Source organism: Corvus hawaiiensis, chromosome 3 (assembly GCF_020740725.1).
Source record: "Corvus hawaiiensis isolate bCorHaw1 chromosome 3, bCorHaw1.pri.cur, whole genome shotgun sequence".
Lineage (NCBI taxonomy): Eukaryota > Metazoa > Chordata > Aves > Passeriformes > Corvidae > Corvus > Corvus hawaiiensis.
Genome location: NC_063215.1, coordinates 60673139 through 60695867, shown reverse-complemented (window position 1 = coordinate 60695867; position 22729 = coordinate 60673139). Strand labels below are relative to the sequence as shown.

General features: G+C 35.8%; 1 protein-coding gene across 21 annotated transcripts in view; it reads left to right on the top strand.

Annotated features, from left to right (window-relative positions):
- The window catches only part of SYNE1 (spectrin repeat containing nuclear envelope protein 1), a 294642-nt gene that overhangs the window by 83067 nt on the left and 188846 nt on the right, over window positions 1-22729 (top strand). For 19 of the 21 annotated variants that reach the window (XM_048296782.1, XM_048296801.1, XM_048296802.1 and 16 more), the window contains 15 exons: window positions 1624-1736; window positions 2272-2440; window positions 5888-5984; window positions 7491-7693; window positions 11318-11482; window positions 12936-13088; window positions 13535-13678; window positions 13997-14170; window positions 15184-15342; window positions 17311-17475; window positions 18059-18193; window positions 18991-19149; window positions 19395-19603; window positions 19881-19989; window positions 21238-21402. In XM_048296782.1, coding sequence (XP_048152739.1) covers window positions 1624-1736; window positions 2272-2440; window positions 5888-5984; window positions 7491-7693; window positions 11318-11482; window positions 12936-13088; window positions 13535-13678; window positions 13997-14170; window positions 15184-15342; window positions 17311-17475; window positions 18059-18193; window positions 18991-19149; window positions 19395-19603; window positions 19881-19989; window positions 21238-21402 — 2319 coding nt within the window. Of the gene's footprint in view, window positions 1-986; window positions 1093-1623; window positions 1737-2271; window positions 2441-5887; window positions 5985-7490; window positions 7694-11317; window positions 11483-12935; window positions 13089-13534; window positions 13679-13996; window positions 14171-15183; window positions 15343-17310; window positions 17476-18058; window positions 18194-18990; window positions 19150-19394; window positions 19604-19880; window positions 19990-21237; window positions 21403-22729 lie in introns of those variants that run through there. The other 2 variants (XM_048296797.1, XM_048296792.1) reach the window with 2 other exon arrangements.

Here is a 22729-nt window from a genome sequence, read left to right as displayed (position 1 = left end):
TTCTGGTTTGTTTGTTTGTTTGTTATGGATTTGTTCAGATGACATCATTGCTTTCTTTTTATCTTTGTCTCATATGACAATGGGTTATTTTAGTGAACTTTACAGCTTATGGCCATTTTGTATTTAGTGCAAAATTATTTGTACTAAGCTTATTTGGACAAATCTCATGGAATCAGAAAAGCATTTATATTTATTTTAGTTGATATTGCTACCAAGATCCAGAAATTAACAGCAATGTCTATGCTTGTTGAGGGTCATTTCCCAGAGCAGAATTTTATTTTCTGAAAATGCTGTGTATAAGTTTTCATGAGCTTCCTGTTGATGTTGGATAAAGCTACTGGGTTTTATTTTGACTAAGCAGTGCCTGTTAGGGGCATCCCATTTTGTATGGCAAGGTCTCAAATGCAGCTGAGATATTTGTTCCAAATCTTTCCTTTATGTGAGACTATGTCAGTCACAGGAGCTTTCACCATGGTAAAACCAGCACATCACCTGCATCTGAGAAAGCCTAGTTCATTTCTCTTCACAGCAAGGTGTTGGCTGAAGCGGAAAACAATGAAAACCCAGGCGGGTTGACGGGGATAGTGGGGCCATTTGGTGAGCTGAGCCAGAGAATTACCACTGGTTCATCCTGTGCAAACACTGGGTGTTGGCTGGGGATAAGCCCTTCCTTAGCACGTAGGAATAAGTACATATTTATCATCGGTACAGAAACCTGCATTTTGTTCCCTCAGGTGAGAGGGGAGGAACCTTTGTACAATCTTCTTTGCTAGCAGGCTTCTGAGCACCTTTGTGCTAGCAGCTGTCTGTCTGCATTAAAAAAAAACCCACCATTCTGTGCCCTCTCAGCCGCTCTCTGGGGACTTGACATGTTCCTGCTAGCAGTCTCTCTTCAAAGACTGCTGCCAGTCATTCATTTTAATATGTAATCTCCAGGAAGCCGTTTGAAGCGGTGTTGCTTAGTTACAGTCGAAGTGTGCTCTGCTGTAAGGGTTTCGCTGGTACAGTTCAGATTGCAGGAATACAGGTCGGGTACCACATTCCGCAGTCGTTCGTGCAGTACTGAGACAGCGATCCTGAAATCTTTCGATGGTGAGAGAGTGAAAAGTTTACTAAATATGGAATATGTACTTAGAGAAGGAGCTATAGATCTTCTGCCTATATATAGTAGAGTAGATTAGTTGCTTAAAATTTCAGTCTATACTTAGCAAAGGTTATGAAGATTTAAAGAGTAAATTTAGGAAGATTATGCTTTTGTGATGTTAGCGTATTGGGAGACTGCATTTCAGAGATTATTTAATACAGTTAAGAGTTCTTGTTTTGTTAAACATTTTGCAGTGTATCCTGTTATAAAATCTTCCATAATTGTTCAACATAGCTGTAACAGAGCTTCACATAAGGGGGTTCCCTGTGTAAATGTTGAAGTTGATGTAAATTCTTTTATGGTATGCATTGCCTTGCATGGAAACATGAGAGCATGATCAAATAGTTAACTACACTGAGTCATCAGAGCCGGCTTAAAATTGTGCTTATTAGTTAGATAGCCTACTGTGAGCCTTTTCTTTCCCTCCCCTCCCTCCCCCCACTCTCTCAGTATCTCTCTCTTTCTTAAAATTCAATCAGGATCTGCTGAAAAACATAGATGGTCACAAAAAGGCATTCCATGAGATCCACAGGACCAGGTCTGTTAATGGCGTGCCTGTTCCACATGACCAGTTAGAGGATATGGCAGACAGGTAAGGCTTTCAATGTGAATTAAAAAGCTTCTGTGCATGAAGGGGAGCCTGTTTGATTTTTTATCTGTTCATGGAGAAATCACTGTCTATTTAAATTTCTCAGTGGCAAACAGATAGATTGAAAAACCTGGAATATACATAAAAATATACTGAAAAACCTGATGCTTTTAAGATTGTTAAGAATCAAAGTAGGCTATAGATTTTGAATGGGAATACTTTTTTTATATTGATCCTGTTATTACTTGTCCCTGGAAGAAATGTTATATAACAGCCAGGATGCATGTGAAAAAAAAGAAAAATGACTTTGCAAAACTTAGTAACAAAAGTAAACCGATTATTTCTGTGAATAAACAGAAATGTAATCAATCTGTTGTTCAAGAGCAGTCATCAGAACATCATCACACATAATTAAATGTTTGTAGACTCTGATTGAAGTGAAAGATTAGAAAAATATCTGAACTGTAACTAAAGCTTTCAGTCTCTCCTGCAAAAATGCATATTGCTGTATTTTACTATTCTGTGATTCATTTTATAGGTTTAATTTTGTTGTCTCCTCATCTGAGCTCCATCTGTTGAAGATGGAGTTTCTGGAACTGAAGTACCGTCTGCTGTCACTCTTAGTCTTTGCAGAGTCAAAGTTAAAATCATGGATTATCAAATACGGAAGGCGAGAGTCTGTGGAACTGCTTCTTCAAAATTATATTGTAAGTTGGGGTTGTCTTCTTTTTATAATTATTTTTGAGATATTCATATTTAAGTTTACTAGAATTGTATAAAAGAACAGAAACAGACAGCAGATTTGTCAGTCATCAACTTTATGACTGTATTATTATGGAATATCTCTTCAGAGGTAAATCTGTCTTCCCCTTGGAGGAACTTTAGTCAAAAGGCTAAAAGTAAAAATTATTGTCTTTGCACCATTTCTTGGAAAATAGAAATAACATTCCAACTGCTGTCCGGTGATTAACTTAGCAAGCACACCTGGAGGTTCCAAATCCTAGATTTTTGCTTACTTTGTATAGTTATTCCGAAGAAGTTAATTTCATCTTCTTTTACCTTGGCATAGATGCACTTTATAGTGACTATACACAGTTTAAGAGTTAAAGACAGAGGAGGTTTTTGGCATGCATTCCCACACAGTATTTTTTTTAAGTCTTCCAAAAGAATTAAAAAAAGGAAGTTATTCTACCTCCGTGTACTTGTTCAATAGACTATACCTATAGGGGAGTACTTATCTTCTTTTAAAGAATGATTTTTCTTTTCCTACTCAGCATTATTATATTAAACCCATTGCTTAATTTCTGTTCTGGAAGGAGTTTGCTCTATCTCTGCATCAGCCATATACCACGTTAAGAAACAGAAACTATTGGCTTACAAGCGTTCATTGATAAATTCTCTTTCAGTGTTATGCTGCTGTATCTTCTTAAATTCACACGTGCAGGGCCAAGTGTAGGTAGAATGATACTACTGCTGCACTTGTACATTAGAGCATGAAGGATTCATTCAAAAGCACGGCTGGTCTAAGTATTTTTTCCCTTCTCTCTAATCCATATGGAGAAAATTGCACAGGAAAATTAAGTCTAGAAAGAACTTACTCAGTTACAGAACCATTCAGAGCCAGGTCAATATGCAGAGGAAATTATTGATGTTCCAACTTCTTTGGAAAGATAATTCAAACTCTGTGAAATTTGGGTGAAATTTGCAATCTACAAAGTGGGAATTTCTGTGTTTAAACTTCAGCAGTTAGGGACACAAAAATTCAGTAGTTAGTTAACCTTTTTTAGACAAGCTTTGCAAAATTCAAATAATTACTTGAATTAACTTAGTTTGCTGGAGCGAGGTGCAATACTAGGAGTTGTAGTCCATTTGTTTACCCTCTAAAACTGTCAAAAAAACTACTAAAAGGTGACAAAGGGAAATAATAAAAAAGTGAATAGCTTGAATTTTGGGGGTTTTTTTGGTCACTTTCTTATTTTTTCCTTTAAAGTGAACATCAAGTTGTTAATTTGTGTATTAATTTGCAATCATTGTGATTTAGACCACTAATGCTGAGGTGGTCTTTAGGGAAGAAAAATGTTTCCTTGCGTAATTTTTGAAACTGCATAACATCAAAATGAGGAAATTGGGACAGGAAGACAAATAGATCTCATTTTCATTATTGATGGCCGTGACTTCTGGCTCCTTCAAGGTGTGATGGAAAGAGAATATATTTGCTTGGCTTACCTGGGACCAGTTTTCTAGGACTGAGAGACAAGTGTTACTCTTCCAGTGTATTAGGAGTCTTACGCAGGAAAGCTGTAGTCAGTACCTTATAGTCAGTGACTATATTAGTAGGAGATAAAAATGTAAGTCTGTTTGTCTGCCAAAACAGACTGGGGAATGTCAGCATTCTAGGAACATGCGTAATTAGGATCTGGATAGAACATATGCCTGGAAAATATTTATGTACTGTAGTTTAAAAATAAAAGTGGTGGTTTTTACTTAACCTTATCATCTTTTCACCCATCTGTCATACACTGGAAGTAAAGTTCAGCACAGACTGTACACCATCAACTTGAATAATATACTGTACCAAATTCTCCACTGTAATGGAGATACTAGGTACATGGATTTTAACCCATGGAACTGTGTTTTAGCACTGCTGTGTTAGCACTTTTTTAGCATCATGTGCTATACTGATTTGGGAAAGCTCCTTATTTTCTTCAAGGAGTCTTGTCAGATAGGAGACAATATTAATTAGTAAAACATCTTTATTTGCTTTTTGAAAATATTTCAAATAGCTCTTTAGGTCAGTGTTATGTAAATCTTTTTTGCTCTTTCGTATGAAGTGGCTCAGGTTAAAATGTATGTATGGCTTTGGCAAAACTGAAAGTCATCAGTCTGTCACGTCATTCATGATAAAGCCTGTAGGTCTTCATACATGGCAGATTTTGTTTTACCAGGAGAACAGAGAAAAAATCTGATTGTTCTTGACTTCTGGTTTCCTTGGTCATAAACATGATTCTAAATTACATACTAGATAACTGTTGTAACTTGACATAGCAACTGTCAAAGGTTTAAAAATAGAAGGGTTTTTGATATATAATGGCTGGCAGAATAATTTTTAAAGGGTTTTTTTTATGTTATATAATATGTGTTGATGAACACACAAGATCTGATTCTCCTGTTCAAAATACATTAAACCTTGACTTCGTTTGAAACTTGGTTTTATCAAAGTCACACTTGTATGATTTTTTTCTATTATGGTGTTCCAAAGCTTGTATAAACATATGCAGGGTGTGGATTCCTTATTTTGTAATTTTGTAGATGAGGAGGGATGAGATGTAGCATAAATTACAGAACCATTTCAAACTCTACCTTTCTCTTCCTGTTTTAACAGTGGTAATGCCAAGATATAATATGCTTGCATAACATAGAGCTATAATTATGTATTGCTCTTAAAGGAAATAACATTTCTGAAAGACATGTAAAAAAAGGTCAGTTTCAGTTGCCATGAGGGATAAAGAGGCATAACATTTGTACAAAAATATTTCCAGATAATTTATTAATCACACTCTAACACATCACAGAGCTAAACCATCACTCACAAAGGAACAGCACTGTGTCACACTTTGGAAAAGCAGCATCTCTTTGTGCAGTGTTTCCATGATCTTACTTTTTGCCAGTTGCAAAGGAGGTAAAGAAAAATTGAAGAATAAAGCAAATGTTTTTCATCTATTAAAGTGTAACCTGTTTTTCTGCAAAGGCTTAATACAGGAACAATTGGATTTGATTGTTGTGGTGATGTATATGAAGGAAATTTACTCTTTTATTAAAATTATTCCACTTAGATTTGAGTGTAAAATAGTTTTCATTAAATAACTTGTAAATTAATTACTCAGTTTCTGCACATTCTAAGTATCATATGCTATTGAATTCCATCCAGATAGCAAGTAAGAAAACATTAAATAACCTTTCCATGTGGAAAGTCAATAAATTTGGTTTTGTAATGATATACTCTGCTGTACCATTAATTTGTAAAGATAATGATGAAAAGATGAATGGAGGAATAATGAAGTTAAATGTTGTCATCAGTATCCTGATGTAATTTGATAGAAATTATTCCTAATACCCATCTTTATTTTATCTATTATGATTTTTTTTCTTTTCAGTCTGTTATTGAAAATAGTAAGTTCTTTGAGCAGTATGAAGTTACTTACCAGATCTTGAAACGAGCAGCTGAAATGTATGCCAAAGCAAATGGCTCAGGTAAATATCTATATTTCTTTAATCACTGGAACAGCATTTTAATCTCTTTAGACATAAGTATCCTCTAAAAAGGTCTCCTAATATTTGTTTCTTCCATGCAGCAAAGCTGTTCCTCACCAGCAGCTGCAGTTCACCAGAGACTACAGCCTCTGGTAGCAATTTCACATATTCTCTGGCATGTAGGCACCTGGTCCAGAGCAGCCTGCCTTCCTGCTGCTTCTGAATCTCCAGAGGAGGGTGGTCATATTCAGACTTCCTCCTCGGAAAAACCCATCATCCATGCTAACTCTTGGATTATTTCAGTGTTGTTAATTTGGGATAAAAAATCGTGACAGAAACCAAATTAGGAGTAGGGAAAATGGTGTTCTAGTGCCTGGAAATGCTCCTTGGCTTGGCTTAATTTAAAAGAAAAAGGTAAATAGGGAGTTGGTCCAAGTATCTTAATTGCAATATTATCCCTTGGTTTATTGGAGGTTCTTCATTAACTTTTAAAACCTGCAAGAGAAACTCAAATGGTAGCTGTAGTATGGATGTACATGAGGAAAAATGTGTACCTGATTCAACAGCTGCCTCCTGTCATTTTTGAGTACTGCTGAGTTCAGTGAGAATTTGAGGGCAATATTTGACCTAGATAATTACAGGCATGAGATCACTTTAATCTGTAACACAGTAATGTCTGTGGAGGATTGTTGCAGCTACTGGTAAAGGGGGGAGAAAATGGATACCTTTGTTTGTTGTTAAATTTAAATTGACAGTGACATCCAAATTTTACAAAAGTAAACATTTTTTGCAAGGTATTCTTGCAAAGAACAAAAGTCACAGATTTATTCAATGCTATTAATAAAGTCCAATAACAAATTCTTTTCTAAAGAACAAATACTAACATATATAAATTCAGGAATAGCAGTTCAAATTAGCTAACTATATTCTGCATATTTTATGAAGTCTCAGCATTTGCTTGGCCTTTTTTCTTCTCTGTTTGTTTTCTTCTGGAATGAGGACACATTTGTTCCTTTCTTGCCATGTGGAAAATACTAAAAGTTAAATGGCAAAAATTAGCAGTAGTTTGGTTTCAAAGTCAATGGCAGGAAGATCAGAATTTAATTTCATACTTTTCAATGCAGACATATTATGTGTCTTTATATTATACAATTCATTTTTTGGTTTTTTTTTAGGCAAGCCTGTCTCTTGATTTCTTTTATTGCCGATTTGAAATGAACACCACACACAATATGCAGTGTGACTGTTTTAATTTAGCATGCATTTTAATTTAGCATTACATTTTTTATGTACTTTCCTAAGTCTTTAATTCACACGTTTAATTTCTCAGTCATGATCTTGTGCTAAAATTGGGCTGTGAGCTGAACATTCGTATATAAAAGCCTACTGAAATAGAAGTTACAGTAAAATATAATTCTCTGATGAGAGTGAATAAGCACGATATAAAGTTAATCTTTACAGAAATAGTAATGAAACAAAATAATCAGTGTTTTTCCTGTATCTCAGTGGAAGAAGTTGAGAATGTGATGAAATTCATGAGTGATACCACAGCTCAGTGGAGGAACCTCTCAGTAGAGGTGAGAAGTGTAAGAAGCATGCTGGAAGAAGTAATTGCTAATTGGGACAGATACAGCAGCACTGTGGCAGGTCTACAAGCTTGGCTTGAAGACGCTGAAAAAATGCTGAATCAGCCTGAACATTCTAAAAAGGTATGCACTGGTAGCATATGCATCTGGCTATTTTGTAAATTGTGAAACATTTGATACTTTTTTGCATTTGCTTAGCCTTTGCTCAGACTTCGACATCCTGTCTTCCTTCATCATAGGAGTTTCAGTGTTCGCTTGTGTAGGTAGCATCTAGAGGCAAATACATACATACACAACGGAGAAAGCCTCATCTGTGGTACCATGGCTAGAGGCATCTTTGATACGAATAGAGGGCTGCAGTATTGCTCAGAGAGCAATGTTACAGAGAGGAATGTTACATGACTCACTCAAAGGCATATACAGCTCTTAGCACCAAAGTGAGTAATCATGGACTACCTATAATGACACTTCCACTGATTTTTCTAGATGACAGATTTCTGTACTCATTACCTTCAAAGAGCAGTATCATTAATAGTGTTGTTATTTTTGATGGGTGGTTAACTAATCCATTTCCTTGGCATTTCAGAAATCTTTTAGACAATTGATTTTGGGGACCTGCGGTTACAAAGATAGTTCTTCTGTATTTTTTTTCTGTTGTAATGTTAGAGTACTTAAGCACTAAGATTTAAGTGGGTAAATCTTCAAGAAAAACCTGGAATGAGTTGAAGAGTCCTGCATTTAATAGGTGCTGAATTTGCACCTGATCCCAATGTAGCAGCTATATAGCTCTTAACACTAAAGTAGGGTTCTCGTAGGTTATGGCAAACTGACATCAGGTCAGGAATGAGCATTTCATGTTACATGAAAGAACAGTATAGTTCTTGTTAAGGTTTGTTAGTTTAAACTGATGTAAAATAATGGAATACACTTTTTAAATAAACGTGAAAAAAACAAGTCTGGCATAATATAGATTCAAACAGTTATTACTGGGCTGGAAGGATGTCTTCCACTGATCAGGGTGATCTTAGATACTGGTTTATGTTTTATGTAAGTAACTGGACAGTGATTAAAATTAAATATTCTTAAATCCATATATGTGAATAAAATCAAAGCATTTACTTTTCTAATCAGATGTATAACTTTATCTTTAAAGATTTTCAAAGCAGAAATTTGAACATACCCATACAGTATATACTTGCTTCTGATTTCTAAAATAAATCCAACAAGTAATTCTTTTCATTCTGATAAATAATTTCAAAAATTTCAAAAAACCGTGTTGAAAACTGTAGACGTGAAGCTTTATTCTTCCCAAAATGCTAATTTCTTCTTAAAAATAACATTGCCTCAAACCTATTAAAGGTTACTGAGTAGTAGCATAATCTGCCTGTAGACTGAGACATATTTTAAAAGTTACTTCTACTTTTAATTTTGAATTTAGCACTTCATAGCAATGTTTTCACTTAGGTAGTTCCAAGGATAGGTCTGATTTAGAAGTTTTAATATTTGATTATTAAAACTAATATCAGTTCTTATAGTGGTTTGTAAAATTAATAGTCTTACAGCCATGAACTAAAAACATCTGGAATATCAGGTGAAAAATGATAACTGTTGTTTGGAATATGGCATAAAACATTTTTAAGCATTTCAAAATATTTTTTCTGTAAACCCATAAAGATACCAGTAATATGATACAGAGTTGCTCATTTGCAAACCTTACCTGTATTACTTAAAGCCACTATATTCTATCCTAGGCCAAGACCATAGTAGCCCTTCATCATGCTGTCATGCTTTCTTCTTCTTTCCATTATCTCTGTATCATTTCCAGACCAGCACGTACCACTGCTCATTTTGGAAAAGAAAGTGGCCTGTTGGCTTTCTTGTTGGCTACTGTTTTCAGAAGCCTTACTGTGAACCTGTAGCAGTGAAGATCTTGTAAAAAAAAAAATACTAGTATGTGCTTGGATTTTTCAAACTGTTCCTTCTACAGCTTCTTTGTTTACTTCCATTACCTCTTAAGCACTTTCCATATTAATTTCATTCTAACTGCACCCTCCCACACTTCTCACACAGCTGTATCCAAAAGGTTTTAGAGAGCTTCTAGATCTCTTGTGGTGACTTCCTTAAAAAGAGCTGCATTGTTTTAATTGAGAATGAGGTGTGCTTCCCAGTACCTTCCAAACTTGTTTAAATTTAACACATGCTTAGGTTGGCTTCTGAAATGGAGAGACTCCCCAGCAGGGTCTGCGGAAGGTAATGGTTTGTGGGAATAAGTGTGTGGAAACAAGGATGTGAATAGTTTACTCCATGTGCTTTTTTCTTCTTGAACTCTAGTGAGCCTGACCATTGGAAAGCTGACCAGTGTCAGATTCAGTAGACTTAATTTCTTTTGGATGTGCTCAGAAAGGTTAGCCTTTGCACAAAGCAAGGGGTTTGCTCCACTGCAAGCGGAAAAAGATTCAAACTGCAGATGCAATTTACTGAGGTGATTAAATTTATCCATGATACCGCAGTACAGAACACCTGAACACTACTGATCTCAGCGTTAGGAACTGAACACAATGTGTGTTGTTCAATCCTCTCTTGAAAACATTTGACCAGTATATAACCATTTGACTTTTTCTTTACAGTTGCATCTGAACTTTTTTTGCACGTGCATGCGTTCTGACAAATACAGTTTCAGAACTGTAGCTCTGAAACTTGGGATGACTCACAGTATGGTTGGATAGGAATTTTTCACATGTACCATTGAGAAAGGATTGTATGGGGCTGTCACTGGAAGGTGAATAGTTTTGGAATTATAGGGTAGATAGACAGTCATAAACAAAATGGATCCCCTTCCTAAATCCTGAGCATCAGGTAGCATCAGCTTGAATCCTTCTGATTATTCGTTCTCCCCTGAAAGAAGGTGCTCTCGTGATCCAGTCTGTTTGGAACAGACTGTGCCATTCATTGAATAGTGCATTGTTTGGGAGAAGGGTAGCAGGGACAAGCCAAAGCCATGTCAGAGAAGGTGTGGACAGTCATGGGACAGTGATTGAGTCCTGTTTTGTTTACTGGTATAGCTGGAGTCATGAAGCCCAGGGATACCTGCCTTAGGAACAATTGCCCATTGGCTGGAAGAGAGAAAAAGAGGGGAAAAGAGGCGCTCTTTTTCTTTTCTACAAATTTATCTGAGTGTACCTGCCTACAAGATGCATGCAGTCTATCAGGCCGTCTCAGTGAGGGGGACAAAATCACTGACGACCATCTCTTTCCCCTCTGTGCTCACCTGCACTGAGATAGGAGGGAAGCAGTGATAAAGAATCAGTCTTCACAGGTCTTCTGGGATGCCAGACCCTGGAAAGCTGCATGTGATTCACAGCAGGGAAAGGACCTCTCCACAGTCTGTATATGGCCCGGGTTACTATCAGCCCATATTGTTTAAGGATAAGACAGAAAACAGATGAGCCCTAACAGCATTTTCAGTTATGGAACTTTCTCTTATGGAGGAGTTTCATTCGTTTAACTGAAGCCACTCACTGGAGTAAAATGAGCTGTAAGTAAACTGGCAGTAATTTTTTATTCCACAGGTTGTATTCACAGACATTAAAATTCTATTATAGCATATTCGATGTGAAGAGCTTCAGAGGATAATTGTGCAACGAATTTTTTATCCAGTCATGAGCGGGTGATTAAATTTTAGTTTTGTGATTAAGATAAAGACTAATTGAAAAGGTTTTGGAGCTGTGTTTTTATTTTCTTCTTCAGGATTTCTTCAGACACTTACCTCATTGGATCCAACAGCACACAGCCATGAATGACGCTGGTAATTTTCTGATTGAAACATGTGATGAGACCATTTCCAGAGATCTTAAACAGCAGCTTCTGTTGCTAAATGGAAGATGGAGAGAATTGTTTATGCAAGTTAAGCAGGTAAGTGACTTTGCCCCTGTTACTTTTAAATATTTACTTTGTTATTTCCATGCAAGCAAGACAGATTACCCTGTTAGCAGGACTATAGGACAACTTTCAAAAGTGCCTAACTGTTAATGAGTATTTAAATTAGAAATTACTCCCTGACAGTAATTTATTTTATTGAGGCTCTTCCTTTATTTGCCTTTTTGGTTATACAGCTATTTTGGGGGGAGTGAGGGGACATTTTCAACTAGTATAAGCTGTACTTTTTCATTATGGTCACCGGTCTTGATACAGTGAATGTTATTTATACATAACCTCTACTGTTCTGCAAAGAAAATGACTGATTTTCAGTGCCTATTGTTACTGTAAAAGCTCTATGAAACTAAACAGTAAAAATGGTGAAAATGATAATTTTTACTGCTCTTTGATGAAAGCTCCTTCCAGTTATTGTACTGCAACCATAAGCAGGGACAATAATTAATTTAATTAACTAAATGTTTTCCCCATTTTGGTCAGACTTTACTTCTATCTTGGTTACAAGCAGGCTCTGATAGTAAACGAATAAACCTACCCTTTACCTCATGTAAGAGATTCAACTGATACAAAAATAATCGTTTCTGTATTTGCTCTTTGAAAATCAAAGAGAAGATGTGAGCTTAATTACATAGAAGTATTTCACACCTCATAAACACGTTAGAAAATATCTTTGGTATAGTCAATATACATCTATTGATATTGTCCCCTTCCAGTGATTTGAAATCGCAGTTGCCTATTTGAAGGTACTGAATCTGTTTTCTTTACTGGAATTATTATCTCCTATGCAGTCAAGTTAAAGGGAAAAGCAAATAATGATTGTCTCTCTTTTATTGTAACTTTTCCAGACTGTTGACAAGAATGTTCTCAAGCTTTACTTGCTGATGCTATTTAGGGCGATTCACTGATGTAAATGTCTCTTCCCCTACTTATGCAGCTTCTTTCATATGCTGGCTGTGTGGGTTTTTTTCTCACTGGCTTTTTCAACATTTCTGTCATACAGCTCTTTCTACTTTGTAAGACATATGTTTCCCCTTCCCCTGGCCAGCATTCCTTTATTAAGATCTCCCTTATCCTTTAGCTTTTCTAGGCTTTTCCTGTTCTACTCTCTTTGCTGAATTGTCAAAATTGATATTGTAGGTAGTGAGAAATGAATTGAACTGTTGGTTCTAGAGTAGAAACAAATGAGTCTGGCATTCCCTGTTCGTAAAAGAGGCTGACCTCCTGTATGCATGCTGTTCATTTTAGCATCATTACTACTGAAACTAAGGCACATGATGAGTTTAGAAGATTAGTTTCCATCATATTGTATTTCATTGAATATAATTTTTCCAGCAAAAAATTGCACTGAAAACATACTAATTCTCCTAAATCATTACTTAATTGGTGGATATCTAATTTGGGGTGGGGCTTTTTTTTGCTTTCCTTTTTTTAGTATGCTCGAGCAGATGAACTGGACAAAATGAGGAAGGAGTATGTGGATGGCGTTGCCCATTTGACAGCTTTTATTGATGGAAGCAATAAGAAATTTTCAGTCCCTGTAGAAGTGTCCTTTCTTGATGTCAAAAGTTTTATACAAGATTTAGAAGTAAGTTTCTTCCTTTAGTTTCCTTCTTCCTCCTTCAAAAGAAATAAACTTGCAACTATTTAATTCTGATAGCATAAAATTATTTTAGTATACATTCCCATTATTAACTGGGTTTTTTTACCAGTGGTGGATTTTTTTTTTTTTTTGTATTATTTCAGCTATAGCTAAAATATTTATCATTGTATTCTATTAGTGACATTTTTAGAGCAAATTTACAAAACACTGTCTTACTAGATATTTCTTTCTTTGTAGTTTCAAATCGCATTCAGGTGAGTTGACTGATACTCTTTGGCTCAGTTTTCATGCATTTGAAACATGATCCAGTGTTCACTAAAATCAGTGATGAAAATAATTGATACTTAGAATATATATCGTTTATCGGTCTTTTATCTCCCATGAACGCACAAATACTAGTGCTGAAATATTTTTTGAAACACTTGTTTCAGAATATCAAGCAGAAATTGCCTGCCATGGAAGCTCAGTATAAAGCAGTTACAAGAACGGTGCAACTTATTACAAAAGAAGTTTCCCAAGAGGAAGCGAATGAAATGCTGGGAACTTCGGCACGGCTCAAGGAGCAGCTGGGCAAGGTTGCAGAATACTTTTTTTTACTACTTGTTGTTGACTGTTGAACTAATAAATAGTAGGCTCCTGTACACAAATTCTCACATATATGCATTTGAACAAATATGTAGTTGTAACAATTGATTCAGGGTGAAGATGTTGTTTCTTTTAAATGCTAAGACAACCATCCTTAAATTTAATACTCTTTTCTTTAGAAGTAATACAGGATCAGGACTGCTCTATCTTGAAAAAGAGTAGGTAGCAACTATGTAAACCTACATGCAGAAAAAGTTGCTATTTATTGAATTTTACAACTTTTTCAATAACTTTTTCCTGACCAAAAGGTTAAGGAGCATTCCTGTGCCCTGCTGTATGAATGCCAACGTCTGCTGTCTCCACTGGAAGAACTGGAGAAGCAAATCACACATTTTTATGAATCTCTTGAAAAAGTAAATGAAATAATTTCTATCCTGGATCCTGAAGCACAACCCACAACTGTTCTTAAACAAAAAGCCCAAGTAAGTTTCAGAAACATCCTACAAAGGTCTGCTGCCTCTGAGTATTTACAATTATGTCTCTAGGAATTTGGATTGCAACTCTGTAAGCTGAGCAGATATTTCCTCATATTCAGGCAACAGATGTAGCCTTATCCTAAAGTCAGCTAGGCGTAAATATAAAAAGATTGAAACTTGTGTTCCTCTCTAGTGCCCTTGGTTTCAATCCAGGAAGTAAACATAAGATTTTTTTTTTTTTAAATCTAGTGGAAATTGGACTGAAGTACTAGAAATATATTGGGTTTTTTATTAAGCAGATGTTTCCTTGGACAATTACGGAAGTGTATTAGAGGCTTGGAAAAGTGGTTTCTTTGAAGTGAATTGCAATATAACATTAACTTTTCTACATGGCCAATAAACACTTCTCTCTGGAGGAATTCAGAGCTAGTCAGAACTCTCTTGGAAAGTTAAATGAAAATAGGATTTTTAAAACCTTTTTTCAGCCTTTACTACTTCATGCATGTTTTGTTTTTCTCTCTTTTTTTTTTTTTTTTACGTATATTTCTCATTACTTAATGCAATTTATAATGAAATCTGAATTCCAAAAGCTGACATGAAGGATTAATTTATTGAAAGGCAAGGAATGTTGAGATCTCAACCTGCTACTGAGAGCTGTCATTCCTATGTTCGTTGATGTCACTGTTGGTTACTTAGATTATGCAATAAATATAGAAATACCATAAAATTAAATCACAGGACAGTGCATTGATCTACATTCTCTACTGAAGAGACAAAGGGCTTGATTATATGTCTGTGTATTGTTTCATGAATAGCTAGAGATCTATTTGGAGTTTGAGTTCAAAGAGAAAGTTGTGTTGTCTCTGTTACTCCATGTAATACTTTGTGCAGTCTGTTTGCCATGGTCCTTTGACCTCATCCCTTTTGCCCTTACTGTCAAAAAGCATCTTCCTGTTATTTTGCCAAACTTTCCTCCTCATTGTCCCTGGCCAGGGTGGATATATGTTTTTTTCTTTCAGGATTTGGTAGCTTATCAAGAAAACTGCAAGAAAGATGTGTCCCTGATTGAGAGAAATAGTCAGAGTATCCTTCAGTGTGTGGCTTCGACTGAAGTGTTACAGCATTTCCATCAGTCAACGTTTCAGAAGAAAGCTACACAAGTTCAGATTACTTTTCAGGTAAAAATGCCATACTTTGGTACATGTTTCTGAAAATTTGTTCATATGCAGCTGATCCATCCTACTGTAGCTACATTTCATCACTCTGTAGCTACTCTCCTGGATAACTCTCCTCTCTGGTGTCAAGTTATTAATTAAAGATTGTCTTTATTAGGTAATAAGTGGTCAGGGGACTGACAGTCTTGTTCTCCATGCACTTATTCAGAGGTGAGCCTGCCACAGAGGAACCTGGTATTTAAGAGAACTTTCACATGCCCCAGGCTCCTTCGGATTGAGGAACCTGAAATCCTACTGTTAGGGCTGCACTGTTTTTGGTTTCTCCTGACTTCATTATCTTGGCTAATTATTTGCTTCTATATTCCCATACATTCCCTTTCACACAAAGCATGGAAGATGGAAACTTTTGCACATGCTACTATTGCTGGGCTTTATGTTTCCTCAGAAAATGCAGTGGACTGTGAATATAGAAGGTTGCAAATATGTTTCATTGTTTAATGCAGAGATGTGGCATTTGGATTATATTCCCCATTACCTGTTGTAATTACCAGTTATTACTGCTATTTTTGGGGCTGTTCAGCCCCAGTCTAGCCCCACTCTAAAATGAAATTAGCCATTACACGTGGTACAGAGCCAGAGATGAACTCAGTGATCTTTATGTGTCAGTTCAAACAATATTCAGTGATTCTGTGACTGTCTTAGAGTCTGATTTCCACATAATGGGTTCTATTACATTTATTTTCAGGCGATTATTGTTCAGTATAAAGCTATCCAAGCTGAATTCTAAACTACAGAAAATCACCTATCAGTAAATAGCTCTCTCTGAGAAGTGAATTTTGAAATTTCTATTGTATTTTGTGGAGTGTACCTAAAGATAAATTGTGGTTGATTTATAATGTAAAAACAATTGTTTTAAGTTTAGCTTATTGTAGCAAAAGCAGATGCACTTGTAGCTTGGTGAATTTACCATGTTCAACAATAATTACACTGTTTCTATAAAGTTGCATGGTGGTTTACCTCTTTATGTGTTAGAAAATAAACCTAAAAAATAGAGTATAATCATACAAAGTGTGACATACCTAGAGGTAAAATACTGGAAACTGGCAGTTTTTTGTGTAAAGAATACATCTCTATACAATTCTATTGTTATGAAGATATTTTCATCAGAAAAATTTAAAAATATTTATCAAGATGTTTGAGAACTACAGATTTGATTAGCTGGCTGGGTAAACTCATTAGAATTCCTTATGCTGAGGTTTGCAATCAATGAGGATGGTGAAGGGGATGTACAGTGAGCAGTGCTGCAACTACCTTGCAGCAGTTAAAGTGCTGAACTGGTCATTTCTCCTGGTAAATTTTCTTACTTGCTCATGAAATTGTAACCACTGAATATTGCAGTGCACGGGGACGGACTAAAAAGCAGACTAATGGAAGAGCTGTGACTAAGGTTGCAAAATGAGGATTTCAGCAGCTAAACCATAAAATTTGCTGTCTTCTAAGCAGCTTTGTGCCTGGTTACATATACTAGTGTGATAATCATACAAACCTCCTCCAGGTCAGAAGATCTGTAACGTGGAACTGATTGGATCCATGGGTCAAACCACCTTTACTTTGAGTTGTGTTAGGGGAGGTAGTTTGATGCCAGAAAAATGAAATGGCAAGCTTCTGATCATACCAAATGCTTTACATTTGAAAGCAGGCTTTAGGAAAGAAACTCACTAATCAAATGGCAGAGGCATTCTGAAAATATCAGAGACATCTAATCTGCTAATTTTTATTTGAATTATGACATTAGCACAAGCCTCAGTATTAAAAATTGGGAAAATGGGAGCATGAGAGGGAGAAGCATGGTGAAAAGCATATATTTAAAAGTGACACAAATTAAATGCATGTTTTGTAAGATCATGGTAAAAGAGAGCAAATAAAACTCACAGTGAAATTGCCAGCTCATTTTCTTTGCTTGTAACTCAGAATATGGTCAGGAAAGCTGGTGAGTGGAGAAAAAACATAGAAGCAAATAGCCGTTTGATGAAGAAATTTGAGGAGTCTAGAGCAGAACTGGAGAAGGTAATACAGATTGCCAATTGTTGCTTAAAAGAAAAAGGAAATCCTGAAGAACTTCTCAGGAAACATAGCGTGAGTAAATTCCCTGACCTTCCTCATGGAAATCTTTGAGTGCATGACATAAAAGCCTACTTAATTCTAAAACTGCTGTGGATTTCTTGCATGTGTAGAAGTGATACAGATCAGGTCAAGCTAATGTTAAGACTGAAAAACAAAAAGGAAAATGATCAGCTGTCTTATTGATGTAAGATTGGATGTAAGCAATCAGAAAGTGAAAAAAACCCATAGAAATTAGGATGGGGTTTTCAGTAGAACCACAGAGAGTTAGAACACTATATTTTGACAATCTCACACATCTGCTGCTCTTTTTTTAGATAAATATATGTGTCTGTATTATAATCGTAACTTATGCATGTAGCTTTGAAATGCATTCTTGTTAAAATACCATCTCAGTGTACTGGCTGAGAATAAATTAATTTGCCCGACTTTGTCTAGAAATAGTTATTTCCTTAACTCAAACATCAGTTCTTCAGTGAAACAGAAGTAACATTGAAACTTAGAGAGTGTTAGGGAACTTTGTGCTGGCAGGTTACCAATATCCAATATCAATATCCAGCTTCTTCTCTCACCTTCTCACTTTCTGCCTCCACTTCAGGAATTTTTCAGCCAGTTGGATCAGAGAGTCCTAAATGCCTTTCTGAAAGCGTGTGATGAACTTACTGATATCCTCCCAGAACAAGAGCAACACAGCCTGCAGGAAGCTGTGAGGAAACTCCATAGGCAGTGGAAGGTTAGTGAATGACATCTCTGGACATTGTAAATCTTAGTTTTGGAAAGTTTCTGTATGACCTATATATTGAAAAAAAATTAAAAGAAAACAAATTAATTTGTATTATTTGGCTTTGCATACAATTGGAAAAAGGGGGAAAAAAAGTATTTTACAATATTAGATGCAGCTACACCTACAAATGGCCTCTTGAAAAAACCCTGTTAAGTAAAATCAAGAAATGTGAGAAATTAATTATAAAACCTTATCTTCCCCCACTACATACAGCCATAATGATACCTGTGTTAAGAACATTTCTTAATGTTAGTTACTTTCCCAAGCAAAAAAAACCCACCAAAATTTGTAAGACATCAGGCTATCAACTTAAATTTTGTCTTCTGCCAAAGACTCCAACAACTAACTTTGCTCACCAGCTGTGGAATTTATTGCCTGCTACACCATGTTGCTGGTCAAAGCTGGAGTGATGGATGAGTGGTCTCACTAGCAGACAGGCAGAAACCTCTGGAAACCGTTGTGAATACTATTTTATACAGGAAATATTTGCTATGGCCTGCCAAGAATGAAGATGTCTCTGTAATGTGCCTTATACATGGGCATTTTGGTCGCAACTTAGGACCTTTTGATAAAACTAAGACATTGGTAACAAAGCAAATACGGACAAACCCTTATCTGTTCTTGAACATATATGTTTTATTTTCTATATTATTGGGTTTTAGATTATTTATTTGTAGCAAATTTACTGAAGTAGTGTGAGTAGTGTTTTATCTCTGTGCTTCTTTATTGCCCCTGTGGGTGTGTAGGATCTTCAAACAGAAGCCCCATATCATTTGATCCACTTGAAAATTGAAGTACAGAAAAGCAAGTTCCTGGTGACAGTGGAGGAGTGCAAAGCTGAACTAGCTCGGCAGAACAAAGTGTTATCAAGAGAAGGCAATGAAAAAATGATCAAGGAACACATGGTATGAGTTACATGCCTCCTTGGGGGCATGTACAGAAATACATTTCAGTGTCAATAATAAACAGAAGTTCTGACTAACTCTTAAACCACCAAACTCTTTGTGTCCAGCTTGTGTCAGATCAGTTCTTGAGATCTTTAACGAAAAATTGTATTTTAATTTAGTAGTTTATGAAAAGTATATAGATATGCTTCTTAATTTCTTCCAGTTTGTAATTTTATTGAATTTTCTGCTTTGTCTTCCATCAGTTGTTCTTTGGTGATAAGGGATCTTACCACCTGTGTGAGAAAAGGCTACAACGAATTGAAGAACTGTGCCAAAAACTGCCAGTCTCTGATCCAGTGAGGGGTACATTGGAAAGCAGCCACCGAATCCTGAAGGATCTGAAATCCCAGATAGACAGCACATACATAAAGCTAACAGAGCACTCGGACACCTGGAAGGGCTATAAGAGCAGGTGTCACCTCAATTCCTACCTGGGTCTTGCAGAGCCTTGTGCATGGTCACTCCTCTATGTGTTGCCATAGATCAGTACCATGTAAAAAATGATACTGTGATCTTAGCTTCAAGTAGAAAACTATACTTTATGTAGTAATTTCACAAAGTATACTGGGGCTTTGAGTGGATTTTATAATTTTCTGCTTACACTTAAGAGGTTATTGTTTCGTGGTGGCAATTTTTGTCTAATCTTTTTCTTTTTTTTTTTTTTTTCATCCTGTGATGTCTTATTTCAGATTTTCTGAATTGGCAAACTGGATTTCATCAACAGAAAGAGAGCTAAAGAAGATAAAGGAAAATGTTAATGATACTGCCAAATACAAGCAGTGTAAAGCATCTGTGGGGGTGAGCCCTTAGCTTATATTCTAACAAAGCTATGGTCATTGCTACTGGGACTCTGGATAAAATTCTGCTCCAAAGTAGTGCAACTGTTTTACTACAGAGACCATAGTAGCTCTATTGGTTCCTGGTATTCTTAAAAACATTACCAGGAGAAAGTTGCATGTTATAGCAAAGTGAGGCAGAAGTTCTTACTTTTAATAATTTAGAGAGTGACAGATCCCTTTCCCTCTATGTTTAGAACATTAAAAATAGAGGGGCAGATAGAATAAATATTTGCCCATCATCTTATTGCATGCAGAGTTAAAAGTGCTGCTCAAAGAAAAGCAAAAATTTCTGGATTGCAGGTTTTTGAATGATGTTATATTTAATTACTTAAATTTAAGGAAATCTATTCCAAAAGTTCTCTTCTACAGTAGTATAACAGGGGAGGAAAAAATATTCTACCATTCACTTTGGCACTGGTACCAGAGTGATAGAATAGCTGTAGATTGAGTTGGTTAGTTAAATTAGTTTTAAGCAATAATTTATTGTGTCTCTTGGTGCCCAAATTGACCCTTCTTTCTGGTTTTTTTTTTAATTTCACATACTGGGAGCACCTACATACTGTAGGTATTTATGTGAAATTCATGAGCAGGTTATGCGTCTAACTATATGGAGAAACATTATTAGGATGGCCTTGATAAAACTGATAGATCTTTAGCTTAATGGGGTCTTCTGCTTCAAAAAGTCTGATTACTCACATAGTTTCACTGCTGCCAACATCTCTTCAGCATTGCCACAAAGACACAGTTGAACTACTGGGTAAAAAGAGGAGGGGGAAAAAAGCTATTTAAATAGAAAAAGAATTACACAGAACTATATTGCATGAAATTACATATTTGGGAAAGTCAGCAATTCAGATTTAAATTGCAACTAAGAAATATGGTCAATATATGGAAAACATATATGTGGTACTTGCCTTCTATCTATCTATCTGTAAGTAAAAATGTTTGTGAGGGAAAAGTACTGCACTACTAAGTAAAGAACAGTTTAATTAGCAGTGGAGTAAAGTCTGTGGAAGAAGTGCAAAATTCCAGCCATTGACTGGAATAGAATCTGATAGGGTATGCAAATAGAAAAATACTACATTTCTAGTGTTTCAAGATAAAAGTACTCTGTTTACAATGCTATTCTTTGAACTGATGCCGTGAATGTCAGTTATGGATGTATTTTGTATCTTCGAAGCAAATATGTTTTGATTTTTTTCTGTAGGAAATTAGGAAGTATATTCACAAGCATGGAGAAAATCACAGCTGGCTGAAATCTAGAGTTGCTGTTTTGACTGCACTTTGTCCTGATTTGGAGGCCAAAGAGACAGAGGATGAGTTTTGTAAACTTTCCGGTGACTTTAAGAGACTTCTAGATTTGCTGGCTGAGGTACAGTACAAGGGACACAAGAACTCTCCATTTCCAGTGTCACATGAAATGACATCAATCATGGCTTCACATGCACAAGTTCCCTGCTGTGGTTTTTTTTCAATTAAGCTGCAAGTCTTCAGCAAGGAAAAATTAATTTGTACTCCATTAGTAGCAAAGCACTGAGAGTAGCAGGCAAAAAACATAGACATTATTATAGTGGATCTTTTCCCTTTGCAGAATTGGAAAGTATCTTAATAAATGTTTCTGGAATCAAAATGTCCATATTTTTAGGTTTTTTAAATCAGTTCGTACTGAACATTGTCAAAACCATGATGTACATCAGCTAGTGGATACAGAATTGCACTTTAATCTTGGTTCATTTATCTTCTATGCTGAAATAAAGCACTACTTTGAGGTCATTTCTAGTCATTAAGGATGTGTATCACACCCTGAATTTGCAGGAAAAGGCTGCAGTTCTCCGAGGCCTGAATGAAAATGAGATGCTGTAACTGTGGAAATTATGGGAAATTTCTAATTTGTAACAAGCAAAACCTCTCAGAACCACTGAACCCTTGAGTTCTGTGGGCTCTCAGGGAACTTACTGCTTCACAGTTCATTCAGTTAAAAGAAAAATCAGGTGAAACTTAGAGCATCTTAGAGCATTCTAAGATGGAATAGACCCACTTAAGGAAAAAAAAAAAAAAAAAAGACTTCAGGAGAGAGAAAGATCTCAGAGTTCAGACTTCAAATTTCATTGTTAATGTCAGTTCTTGTGGAGGCCTTACAGAGGTTTCAAATGTATAAAATTTCTGTGTATTTATTGAAGCATCTCTAAACTTCTGTGGTGTGAAAACTGTGTTCGGAAAGTCTGGGCAAGAGATGTAATTTCCAACCGACTGTAAAAAGCTTAAGATACTATATTTGTTTCAGTTTTTTGGGGGACAGTTTTTTGGAGCTTAATTACTTTTGCTTTTTGTTTCCTCTGAAAGGCAGAACTAAGGGTAAGTTAATGAGAATAAGTTAATGATGGTAATATAAGAAAACAAGGGGTCAAATCTATACGGTTTGAATCTAAAAGCATAATCTAAGTGGCACTCTATACTATAGTTAAAAGACTACTGATTCTTAAAAGTCTGAATAGTATTTATAGAGCTTGTTAATCAGGTAGATGAGTCTGTTTAAACAAAGACTGATACTGGGTATGACCAGAGTTCAGCAATAGTTTTGGAGAGTGAAACCTAAACATTTATATAACCAGGAAGTGAATGGTTTAAGTAAAAAAAAACAAAAAAGAAGGAAAAGAACAGGAAAAAGAAAAAGAAAAGGATCTAGAATAGTTGATGAT